Consider the following 13041-nt stretch of genomic DNA (forward strand, 5'->3'; position numbering starts at 1 on the left):
AGGAGGTGGCTAGTCTGGCAAATGTATTTTGTATGATGAGTAATTTGTGTAGGTAGGAGGCATATGTACTGGCCCAGATAATATTACAGTGAATGAGATATGGTTAAATTAGGCTATAGTATAGAGTTAGGAAGCAAGACTGACGAAGCAAACCACTAATCTTTCTGATAATTCCAACAGATTTAATCAATTTGCTGCACACAAATTTAATATGATCTTTCCAGGATAACTTTTCATCAATTCAACAAGAATCTAGTGGATGTGACTTGTTCCATTTCATTCCCACCAATTGAGATTCATCATCTTTTTTTGATTTTCTTTTTTTTAAACAATATTTCTTATGCTTACTAGTGAATACAATAACGTTAGATTTTTTTAACATTAAAATATAAATAAAAAAACATATGCAAACATACAGAAGATTTGGCTATGCCTGAGTTGGCTTCCTTAATAAAAAAAATCTAAATTGCTGTGTGATAAAATCAAATTGGTATCATCAGCAAAGAGAATGGGAAGTACAGTAGAAGACACAGCACCAAGGTCATTGATATAGATTATGAATAACAAAGGTCCAATTATCGAACCCTGTGGCACGACACAGGATATCTTGGCCCTGGTATATGCACCGCCATTTGCATAAACAAATTGTTCTCTATCATAAACATAACTATATAACCAATCATATGTATAATCATGAAAACCGTGATAAAGCAATTTAGAAAGAAAGATTTAATGATCAACCGTGTCAAAGGCTTTGGAAAAATCTAAAAAGATGCCAAGAGTGTATTTCTATTGTTCAGGGCTGTAAAAAATGTATCCACAAGTTGCAAAAGAGACAGTTGAAGTTGGAAGTTTACATACACTTAGGTTGGAGTCATTAAAACTTGTTTGTCAACCACTCTACACATTTCTTGTGAACAAACCATAGTTTTGGCAAGTCGGTTAGGACATCTACTTTGTGCATGACAAAAGTAATTTTTCCAACAATTGTTTACAGACAGATTATTTCACTTATAATTCACTGTATCACAATTCCAGTGGGTCAGACGTTTACATACACTAAGTTGACTGTGCCTTTAAACAGCTTGGAAAATTCCAGAAAATGATGTCATGGCTTTAGAAGCTTCTGATAGGCTAAGTGACATCATATGAGTCAATTGGAAGTGTACCTGTTGATGTATTTCAAGGCTTACCTTCAAACTCAGTGCCTCTTTGCTTGACATCATGGGAAAATCAAAATAAATCAGCCAAGACCTCCAAAAATGTTTTGTAGACTGCCACAAGTCTGGTTCATCCTTGGGAGCAATTTCCAAACGCCTGAAGGTACCACGTTCATCTATACAAACAATAGTACGCAAGTATAAACACCATGGAACCACGCAGCCGTCATACCGCTCAGGAAGGAAACACGTTCTGTCTCCTAGAGATGAACGTACTTTAGTACGAAAAGTGCGAATCAATCCCAGAACAACAGCAAAGGACCTTGTGAAGATGCTGGGGGAAACAGGTACAAAAGTCTCTATATCCACAGTAAAACAAGTCCTATATCAACATAACCTGAAAGGCCACTCAGCAAGGAAGAAGACACTGCTCCAAAACTGCCCAAAAAAAGCTAGACTACGGTTTGCAACTGCACATGGAGACAAAGATGGTACTTTTTGAAGAAATGTCCTCTGGTCTGATGAAACAAAAATAGAACTGTTTGGCCATAATGACCATCGTTATGTTTGGAGGAAAAAGGGGGAAGCTTGCAAGCCGAAGAACACCATCCCAACTGTGAAGCACTGGGGTGGCAGCATCATGTTGTGGGGGTGTTTGCTGCAGGAGGGTCTGGTGCACTTCACAAACTAGATGGCATCATGAGGAAAGAATATTATGTGGATATATTGAAGCAACATCTCAAGACATCAGTCAGGAAGTTAAAGCTTGGTCGCAAATGGGTCTTCCAAATGGACAATGACCCCAAGCATACTTCCAACGTTGTGGCAAAATGGCTTAAGGACAACAAAGTCAAGGTATTGGAGTGAGCCCTGACCTCAATCCTATAGAAAATGTGTGGGCAGAACTGAAAAATCGTATGCGAGCAAGGAGGCCTACAAACCTGACTCAGTTACACCAGCTCTGTCAGGAGGAATGGTCCAAAATTCACTCAACTTATTGTGGGAAGCTTCTGGAAGGCTATCCGAAATGTTTGACCCAAGTTAAACAATTTAAAGGCAACGCCACCAAATACTAATTGAGTTTATGTAAACTTCTGACCCACTGGGAATGTGATGAAAGAAATAAAAGCTGAAATAAATCATTATCTCTACTATTATTCTGACATTTCACATTCTTAAAATAAAGTGGTGATCCTAACTGCCCTAAATGTCAGGAATTGTGAAAAACTGAGTTTAAATGTATTTGGCTAAGGTGTATGTAAACTTCCGACTTCAACTGTATCTCTGGAGTCGTTTTATGAAAACCATATTGGTGCTCATATAGAATACAGTGTCCATTTAACTATTTCATCATTCTCTTACAGTCCAATTTTTCTAGGACTTTAGAGAAACGTGGTTGTACAGATATTGGGTGATAATTGGTCAAATATCTTGGATCCCCAGATTTATATAGGGGGATAACTTTGGCAAATTTCAAATCTTTAGGAACAATACCAGTTTGCATTGATTTGTTGAAGATATATGTTACAGGCTCAGTAATCGAGGAAGACACTGAGATCACCAAAGAGGAACCAATCTCATCGTGACCTGCTGCTGATATTTTTAAGTTACCAATTACCTCCATCACCTCAATTACATCAGGAGGATCAAACTGATGCAGAGAAGGGAAATTCCCTTAGTTAATGTAATCCAAGAGATTTCCATACATTTTCTCTATTTTCTTTGACAGAGAATAATCACATTCACCAGAAAGTTAATAAAGTTATATGAAATAACATCAGTATCACTATAGATCAAATTTCCAACAATACATTGAAATTGGATAGTTGTAGATGCCTTTTTCTTATTCAACTGTTGATTGGTGCTTTTCCAAGTTTACTTTATATTATTTAAAGATTCTTGGAATATGTTAGTAAAATAAAGTTATTTGCATATCCGAAGTAGGTGAATACATTGGTTCGTATATTTTTTGTAATTTGCAGACTTCAGGGGAGAGGGATTTGTGAGAAATTTTTATACAACTTTTTGAGACCAGTTGTAAACCAAGTTTTCCAGAACCCTTCTGCTGCTCTCTTACATGGTTTAACTAAGGGAAAGCAGTGGTGAAATACAGAGTTGAAAGATGTGAGAAAAGTCTGGAAAGCAGACTCCACATCGGCCTGAATATAAACGTTTTCCTATGAAGTATCATCAATCAACGTCTTAAAGCGCTCACAATTATTTTTGTTAAATATTCTACCTTTAATGCTACTAATCATTTCCATCTGTTCATTTCCAGCTGCCAAAGAGAAGTGGAACATTGGAAAGTGGTCAGAAATGTCAGAATAAAGTACACCTAATATTAGCCACATTATTCAAAGAATTCGTAAAAACACTATTAATAAGGGTGATCTGTCAGTGGTCACTCCTATAGGCTTATAGATGAGGGGATACAGATAGCTGGAGTATAAAGTATTGAAAAAGTCAGATGTCAGTGAGTGGTTCTCACTTTTAAATACATTTATGTTGTAATCACCCAATAGTAAACACATTTTATGTCAGAATCGGGTGGCCCATAGATGCAGCCAATTACCACTTTTTTAAACACCAAAAAAATCAACAGGAGGGAATTTCTATGAAAATAGATTCAATATCAATGTTATCCGATGTAAGTTTGAGGAATTGAAAACGTTTATGAACAAAAATGGACACTCCTCCGCCCACTCTTGACATTCTACAGTGGTGAACAGCTTTATAAGGAGACATGTCATGAACATGGTTGTCTCTTCAGTCAACCATGTTCCTGAAAGGGCAACTGAAAATTCCTGATTGAGAGAAGACATATAATGAACAAGGCGGACGTGATCTTTTAGGAAGACTGCAAACGTTCAAATGAAAGGTAGAAAATAAGCTTGTCTTGGAATTAGATAAACTTCTATACAGGTTATTAAATTGCTTAACATTATAGTAATCACAAGTGATAGACTCATCTCGTGTAAATTTCAGGAAATGTGACTATTGATCAACACAATCATTATATTTATAATTTGCTTCATTGATATCTAATGGCTTAAAGACCATGTTACCAGGGTTGACATTCTGCCCAACTAAGAGAGATACACAGTCGGAATCATCCAGAGAGTGGAACAGAAACATAGAAGTGCATGCCTCACATGTCCAATACAGCCATACATTTGTGTCAGTTCTATCAATGAAGGTGCACTTCCTATGGAATGCACATTGACACAGTCCACATAACACCACTGAAGACTTCAGAGGGTTATGGCATTTAGAGCAATGTGTGTTTTTGTTCATGAGGTTAGGTGAAACACATGAACAACGTAGAACAAATATGTATGTGCGGTGTGTGTGTACGTGTGGGTGTGTGTGCGTGCGTGCGTGTGTGTTTCAAATCAGTCGACTATAGCGGAGTGAGTCAATTGCCATAGGCCTACGTTAGAGCGGGTGACAAACAACTGATCATACTTCAGCTATGCGATGTTCGCTTTTCTTTCGTTCTTCAATTAGTCGTGGCAGTAGTTCCTTTCTTTTGAGGCATACCTTTTCAGAGAAGTCTTCATTGATGAAGATTTTGGTTCCATTCAGGCACTTAGCTCTCCTGAGAATCTCCTCCTTGTCTTTGAACATGAAAAGTTTTACCACTATAGATCTGTGCTGTCCCGGCAAGAAAGTATACAACTCGATGAGTTTCGGATCCAGTTTGAGTTGATCTGCCAGGAGTTTCTTGGCCTTGACTTCTGTGTCATGCCAAGTTTCAGTCTTTACATACTCACTTCCATCGATTAAAATGTTATTGCGCCTCGATTCGTTTTCGAGGTAGTCTCCTTTGGAAGAGTGCTTGTCAAGTGTTGTATGGACAAAAAATGGCGCCCTTTAGCTCCTTCACCTCCTACTACGTAAATTCCAAACAATGTTTAAATTCCGTGACATCTTTAAACAGATCATCAACACTTTTGTTGGTAGAACCCGTAGAGAGTTGCAGGAAGGACTTACGGTTATTTTCCTGCAGATCTATTAGATCTTTATAGAACTGTTTTTGTTGATCGAGTAGTTCATGGAGTGTAGTCCTTGATACGTATTCCTCTTCCACATTGAGCTTTGTAGCGTTTTCTGTCTAGTATTAGCCATGCTACATTCATTAGCAATACCAACATGGTTTTATTTTCACTTCCCTGTGTTTATTATGGTGTAGTTTTTGCCTTTTAAAATGCCCCTCAAGCACATGTTAGGTTTGTCTCTGGATGGGCCTAATATTCATTTAACAAACCAGAAATCATCTTGACTCTATTTCAAAGTGAGAGATTGTTATCAGACTAAACGAAGAGGACAGACAGCTGTACAGTGAGTGAGAGGAGAGCAGAAACTTGAGATGAGAGCTATTTTACCAGGTTGACAAATAGGCTTTGACATCCTCATTTCCCACTCCAATGACAACAAGACCCCATCATATCTTTGGCAAAATTAATCTACCTTCTTCAAACTGTCAGTCAGCAATGAGATTTCAGAAATGCAGCATTTTAGAAATGGTCCTTTTCAGCAGATTAATTTTACTGAAGTATGATGGGTAGAAATGAAACGAAAACGTCTGACAGACGATTTATCCCATTTAATTGTGTCTTTTACTGTGTGTCGATCGTCTTTTTATTTACTCAATATGTATTTGACAGGAGGCACATATATGCACCGAAATTTCTGTCTTGCTAACACAAAATCACCTGGTCCCACTGTAAACAAAACACAACTTTTTATTACTTTTATTCGTTTTAAATACACTACTGTTCAAAAGTTCGGGTTCAATTAGAAATGTCCTTGTTTTTGAAAGATTTTATTTTTTTGTCCATTAAAATCAAATTGATCAGAATACAGTGTAGAAATTGCTAATGTTGTAAATTACTTTTGTAGCTGGAAACGGCAGATGTTTAATGGAATATCTACATAGGCATACAGAGGCCTATTATCAGCAACCATCACTCCTGTGTTCCATGTCACGTTGTGTTAGCTAATCCAAGTTTATCATTTTAAAAGGCTAATTGATCATTAGAAAACCCTTTTGCAATTATGTTAGCACAGCTGAAAACTGTTGTTCTGAATAAAGAAGCAATTAAACTGGCCTTCTTTAGACTGGTTGAATATCTGGAGCATCAGCATTTGTGGGTTCGATTACAGCCTCAAAATGGCCAGAAACAAAGCACTTTCTTATGAAACTCGTCAGTCTATTCTTGTTCTGAGAAATGAAGGCTGTTGGCAGCAGCCACTCAATGTTAGTGATGGCTGTTTAACAGTCTGATGGCCTTGAGATAGAAGCTGTTTTTCAGTCTCTTGGTCCCAGCTTTGATGCACCTGTACTGACCTCGCCTTCTGGATGATAGTGGGGTGAACAGGCAGTGGCTCGGGTGGTTGTTGTCCATGATGATCTTTTTGGCCTTCCTGTGACATCGGGTGGTGTAGGTGTCTTGGAGGGCATGTAGTTTGCCCCCGGTGATGCGTTGTGCAGACCTCACTACCCTCTGGAGAGCCTTGCGGTTGTGGGCGGAGCAGTTGCCGTACCAGGCGGTGATGCAGCCCGACAGGATGCTATCGATTGTGCATCTGTAGAAGTTTGTGAGTGTTTTTGGTGACAAGCCACATTTCTTCAGCCTTCTGAGGTTGAAGAGGCGCTGTTGCGCCTTCTTCACCATGCTGTCTGTGTGGGTGGACCGTTTCAGTTTGTCCGTGATGTGTACGCCGAGGAACTTAGAACTTTCCACCCTCTCCACTACTGTCCTGTTGATGTGGATAGGGGGGTGCTCCCTCTGCTGTTTCCTGAAGTCCACGATCATCTCCTTTGTTTTGTTGACGTTGAGTGTGAGGTTGTTTTCCTGACACCACACTCCGAGGGCCCTCATCTCCTCCCTGTAGGCCGTCTCGTCGTTGTTGGTAATCAAGCCTACCACTGTAGTGTCGTCTGCAAACTTGATGATTGAGTTGGAGGCGTGCATGGCCACGCAGTCATGGATGAACAGGGAGTACAGGAGAGGGCTGAGAATGCACCCTTGTGGGGCCCCAGTGTTGAGGATCAGCAGGGTGGAGATGTTGTTTCCTACCCTCACCACCTGGGGGAGGCCCGTCAGAAAGTCCAGGACCAAGTTGCACAGGGCGGGGTCGAGACCAAGCAAAGAAGTTGTTTAGTTTGTCTGGGAGCAAAGACATTGGGGTCCGCGACGGGGCTGGTTTTCTTTTTGTAGTCCGTGATTGACTGTAGACCCTGCCACATTCCTCTTATGTCTGAGCCATTGAATTGCGACTCTACTTTGTCTCTATACTGACGCTTAGCTTGTTTCTATCTGTAAAATACTGAAGACGTATCTAAAATGCATTTTTGGCAGATTTTTCAATAAAATGTTATCTAGAATAAAAATGTACAGCGTATCATTAATTCCCTCTGAATAAGTCTGGAGAATATATCTAAGGATAACTACACAACGTGGTGATTGCAGATGCTTCTGAAGCTGGGTTTCTTTTATCTGGAATACTGGATTAAGTCAACCTAAATATTTTGGTTTCATTTTGTTGAGACACTCCAGGGGCCTGTTGCACAAAAGTAGAATTAAGACATCCGGGATAAATGACTCAGCTGAGCTCAATGAAGCCAAAACATGTGCGTCCAGGCTTAATTGGTTGCACAAAGACCAAGCCAGGATGAGCAGACACGGATTCATTAAGCCAGGTGAAACCAATCCTGGATAGGTGCGCGCTCACGGCTCACTCAAATAGACCCCGCCACAGATCACAGATTAACTGATTTACCATGGCAACTAGAGCCGCGTACTTTTCCCCGTCGGAAGCACAAATCCTCATGGAGGCATACGAGGAGGTAAAAGATATAATTAAGAGGAAAGGCAACACCGCCACAGTGATAAAGCAAAGAGAAAAAGCGTGGCAAAGTATTGCAGACCGCCTGAATGCGTAAGTAGTGCACAATTACACACTCACCGCTCCGCTGAAACATCACAATTACAATTCAAATATTTAATTCACATCTCCAAAAATGCAGTTGTACTGTAATTATGAAACGGTTAAATTTTTAATTGAAATGCACTGCAGATATGAGTGAAATTGTGTAAAGTAACTCCATCACACTGTATAAAGCTATGATAAATTTTTTGATATTTTTACTGAAAACAAGACAAAAATACCAAGTAATTTTTTGCAGTGTGACTCCATTAAAGTGTGTGTGTGTGTGTGTGTGTGTGTGTGTGTGTGTGTAGATTAAACATGAACGGGCCAAAACGGACATGGCAGCAGGTCAAAATCAAATACAAGAACATTCTGCAGAATGGTATGGTCCCTGACTAATATTTAACAAAGCACAAGCATATATTGTACCCAGAAGGTGCCTGCTCACACATTGTCTGTACTGTTTTAGCAGTGAAAAAGAATACCCACAGACAAGGCACGGGTGGTGGGTCACCAAAGGCTGACCTTACCCCAGCAGAGGACATGGCCTTGGAGCTAAATAAAGGCAGGCCCGTCTTAGAGGGGATCCCTGGGGGGAAAGAGACGAGCATAGGTTCCTCCCAAGATGCCACCCGCTTCATTCAAGGTATGTCCTTCCATCTCTACATGGGATACAACCACATTCATATTGAATCAATTTGGACTGTCTGACTTTGGTTTACCTATTGCCTTGCAGTGTCTGGCAGCACTGTGTTCCTGTTAGAGCCACCAGCACAAGCACCAGACGATGCTGATCCAGTGAGTACTCCATCAAAGGCATACTGTAGGCCTGGCATGTCTTGTCTACTAGCTTCAATATGAATCCGATTAAATGTGATAGGGTGAAGGCCCCAGTGCAGCAGCAACAGCACATGATGGAGACGATGATGAGGAGGAGACCATCTCTCTGGATTCCAGAAGGCATGAGGTATCATGTTAAGACTGTGAAAGTACTATTTACTCTACAATGGTGAGGAGTCCTCATCAAAATCAAAAAATCTAATTTCTTTTACAGGACCCAGATGCTATACAGTGGGAAAACCAGCCTGGCAACATAGTGCGTATTAATAAAAGGACACCACATCCTGCCAAATTCCAGCTGCGCTAATTGTATTGTGTTCACAGAGCTCACAAGCTATCAGAAAGTTGTATGGCAACCCCCTCCGGCGCCAAATAGAACTGGCAGACATAGACATTCAGTACAAGAAGAAAAATATGGAAAATCTTGCACTGGAGTCCGAAATAAAAAAGAGGACAATTAGGAAACTGGACCTTGAAATAAAAAAACTTGAGAGGGAGGTGAGATATGCCTTCAATGTACACTGTATGCTAACTGTAACACAAATGTATTAATCATTATTTTTCTTTCCTCCCCCAGCTCCAAGAAGATGACACAGCTCAAAATAAAAATTAGGTATATTCTCGTAAAGTCAAGTGAGCCATGACATATGAGCTCTTATTGTGAGCACACAGGACGGTGGCATCTTTCTAAGGTTTTTTTTATTTTCCCAGCAATCAGTACAACCAAGTCATCGTTATAAGGCATCGCCCTCTTTTGCCCACCCCCCCAGCACCAGGTGTGGCCACTAGCCTATATGAAGGCCCAAAATTGTGTGTTCCTTTCTGCTCTGACAATGGCATGCCCATTCGTGCGAGATGTGGTGGATGAAGAAGCACTTGTGCTGAGGAGAGCCTTCAGGCGAGAAAGGGTCTTTAGGGACCGGTTGGACCCACTGGCCTTCCCTGATGACCATCTATATGAAAGATACAGGTTTTCTGCAGATGGCATCAGGTATCTATGCAGACTACTGGGTCCCAGGATTAAGCACCGCACTGCACGGAGCCATGCACTGAGTGTGGAGCAAATGGTTTGTGTGGCCTTGCGCTTTTTTGCTAGTGGAGCCTTCCTGTACTCAGTGGGGGATGCAGAACAGCTGAACAAGGCCACAATTTGCCGCACAATAAGGAGTGTGTGTCTGGCTATCAAAGCATTAGCAGATGTCTTCATCTCCTTCCCTGGCCACAGAAGACTCTGTGACATCAAAGAGGAGTTCTATAGGATTGCAGGTAAGAGGATCTACAAATTACAGGACAACTGTTAACACATAGTAGGATACTCATTACTTTGTGTGACAGGTTTCCCCAATGTCATTGGTGCAGTGGACTGCACACACATAAGGATAAAAGCCCCCTCAGGTGCCCATGAGGCCGATTTTGTGAATAGGAAATCCTTTCACAGCATTAATGTTCAGGTGAACATAACTTTTTGATATTGTCCATTGACGAACACTCTGCATTGCCAGTGATGTGCATTGATTGGTGTAATATTCCTCATCTTATGATTTCAGATGGTCTGCAATGCTGACTGTGTGATCAGCAATGTTGTGGCAAAATGGCCTGGCTCAGTCCATGACTCCAGAATCTTTCGGGCCTCTGAAAGCTATCAGTGCCTATCACAAGGTAAGCCACACAACCCCTATTTATAACCATCATGGCTGTGTCAAGAATATCACTGTGTTTATGAGGTAGTAATGATGAGATTTTGTGTTGACAGGTGAATTCTCTGGTGTGTTGCTGGGAGACAGGGGGTATGGCTGCCAGCCTTTTCTCCTGACACCTTTCACAGACCCCCAGGAAGCACAGCAGGCCTACAACCATGCCCATGCCAGGACCAGGGCCAGAGTTGAAATGACCTTTGGCCTCCTGAAGGCACGCTTTCACTGCCTTCACAAATTAAGGGTCAGCCCTGTTAGGGCATGTGATATTACTGTGGCTTGTGCTGTCCTCCACAATGTGGCCTGCCTGAGGAAGGAGAGGGCCCCCAGAGTGCCACCAGCCATGGACTGGGACAATCCGGCAATCTTCCCTGATGACGACAGTGGTCGGCTGCTGAGGGACCAATATGTGTTGAATTATTTTAGTTAGTATGTGTGCTTTCAATTTTGGTTAAATATGTCCTGCGGTGGCAGAGGAATTTGGGTTTTTTTGGGTTCGTTTTTTGACGAATTTGGCCTCTTATGATGTTTGTGCGGTATACTGTGTGTAATACAAGGCTGCAGGGAGGCTACTGCATCCATTCATTTGTCTGTTCAGTTGATGTGTATGGATTTGTCCTGCATTTATTTTAGTGTGCAGACATGCAGGGTGTGTTATATACAGACCTTTGAATGTGTATGTATCATTTTGTATAATATGCTTGGATTCTGTGCTTTCCATCTTGTAGAGTCACTGTGACTTCAGTTTCGAAAGGAGCTGATGGTTTACCTGCTTTGTTTTGTCCTTATTCAATAAAGGAACATAATGTTACACATTGTGTTTTTATATTCATATGGAATGTGTATTTGTTTATATGACAGAGTACTAGGGCCACACTGAAGAAAAAGGATAAAGTCATAAATTTAAATAAACTTTCTGCAGAAAAGCTACATATTGTTTTTACAGTTTTGATACTTATGACAATGTGATACTTAATATTCTGGCACATCAGCATGTCTTTGTTTATGAAACCATACTGAAGTACAATTTCACGAAATGCCCCACATCTGTCATTTTAACAACTGTCCTCCTTTAAAACAACTGGTTACAATATTATGACTTGTGTTTTTTCCCCCTCTGTGGCCCTAATATTCTATCATTTTATATATAGCCTTATAGTCTATGGGAAACTGTAAATTATCTAATGATAGCAACATCATCTAAAAATCATTTTTTATCCAAAATCATTGAAATTAATGATCACAAACGTTTAAATAATAACAGTGGGTCTAGTTATATGTGATAACAATGTATAGTGAGCAGTGAAATAACTATTGGTTTCCATTTGTGGTGACTGCTGACTGACATTAGGGATGAGATTAAATAGATCCTGGAATTTAGCCTGGTCTGGAGCAGGCTAGCTCCACAGAATAAATCTCCATGGTAATTTATACCATAACATATCCTCCTGCCCCCTATCCATCTTTAGTGCAACCGGATTACGGATCAATTGAGCCAGGATCACCAAGATATCCTGGCTTAATCCCTTATCCTAGTTTTGTGCAACAGGCCCCAGGACTGGACTTGTCTAGAGCAGATTGTGGATAAATGCTTTCTTCATATTTGTATCTGTAAATATGCGAAAGACATGTAAAATAAAGAATCTAGAATTAAGAATTGACAGCATATCAACAATTCCCTCTGGGCACGTCTGGAGAATATTATCGAAGGATTACCACATAAAATTTGGTGCATGCAGATTCTTTTGAAGCTGAGAAAAATGTGTTTACATTTAAGTCATTTAGCAGACGCTCTTATCCAGAGCGACTTACAAATTGGAAAGTTCATACATATTCATCCTGGTCCCCCCGTGGGAATTGAACCCACAACCCTGGCGTTGCAAGCGCCATGCTCTACCAACTGAGCCACACGGGACTGTGTGTTGTGGTGTGGGAAGAGTCTGACTTTTGGGGAAGGCTAGTTAAAGACAAGCACATTGAATTAAGACCAAACGTAAAATGCCTATTCAGACCCAATTTCGATTTCTTCAAAGTAAATTACTAAAAGTAGTCCAGTTTGTAACATTCTCTATGAAATAAGGTTTTGAAATGATGTGTAATTAAATGTAGGGTATCTGATTAAATCAGAAATGGACATTTCAATCTATTGCAATGTGTTTTGTTCCTGACAATAATACTCTAGACTTCTTTCTATTTCCTACAGTAATTTTAGAGAAAACAATGGGTTTAGAAAATCTAAGGCATCAATGTTATCACAAGCTGCCCTACTGACAACTCCAAAGCATTGTAATGCAAAGACAAAAGACAAACACTTTTGAGATGAATTGAATTATTTTCTGAAACAGTGTCTACAACGCTGCTGTCACCATTGCCATTACACACCAGTTTATTGAGTAGGATGACATACAGGT

At 40.4% G+C, this 13041-nt stretch overlaps 1 protein-coding gene across 4 annotated transcripts; it reads left to right on the forward strand.

The window, feature by feature from the left end:
• The first annotated feature begins 7723 nt into the window (after positions 1-7723).
• Positions 7724-11464, forward strand: LOC139562319 (putative nuclease HARBI1). 4 transcript variants are annotated; one of them, XM_071379953.1, is made up of 11 exons: positions 7724-8105; positions 8408-8478; positions 8566-8742; positions 8833-8894; positions 8977-9063; positions 9151-9192; positions 9261-9434; positions 9514-9549; positions 9648-10202; positions 10484-10595; positions 10690-11464. In XM_071379953.1, exons 1-8 carry the CDS (start codon positions 7948-7950, stop codon positions 9547-9549), a joined length of 807 nt encoding a protein of 268 aa, XP_071236054.1. In that variant the 5' UTR covers positions 7724-7947; the 3' UTR covers positions 9648-10202; positions 10484-10595; positions 10690-11464. The 4 variants fall into 4 exon arrangements, with proteins under 4 accessions (XP_071236054.1, XP_071236033.1, XP_071236043.1 ...); XM_071379942.1 differs by lacking the exons at positions 7724-8105; positions 8408-8478; positions 8566-8742; positions 8833-8894 and adding an exon at positions 10272-10387 and having other exon boundaries at positions 9151-9549; XM_071379932.1 differs by lacking the exons at positions 7724-8105; positions 8408-8478; positions 8566-8742 and adding an exon at positions 10272-10387 and having other exon boundaries at positions 8838-8894; positions 8977-10202.
• The last annotated feature ends 1577 nt before the right edge of the window (positions 11465-13041 follow it).

The sequence above is a fragment of the Salvelinus alpinus genome, chromosome 2 (genome assembly GCF_045679555.1).
Source record: "Salvelinus alpinus chromosome 2, SLU_Salpinus.1, whole genome shotgun sequence".
Classification (NCBI taxonomy): Eukaryota; Metazoa; Chordata; class Actinopteri; order Salmoniformes; family Salmonidae; genus Salvelinus; species Salvelinus alpinus.

What these genes read in the sequence shown, in the direction of transcription:
- LOC139562319 (XM_071379932.1), top strand. Translation starts at nt 9,731, where the DNA reads ATGAAGGCCCAAAATTGTGTGTTCCTTTCTGCTCTGACAATGGCATGC. An exon ending in GGAGTTCTATAGGATTGCAG is followed by an intron (nt 10,203 to 10,271) that starts GTAAGAGGATCT and finishes TTTGTGTGACAG; the next exon opens with GTTTCCCCAATGTCATTGGT. An exon ending in CTATCAGTGCCTATCACAAG is followed by an intron (nt 10,596 to 10,689) that starts GTAAGCCACACA and finishes TTGTGTTGACAG; the next exon opens with GTGAATTCTCTGGTGTGTTG.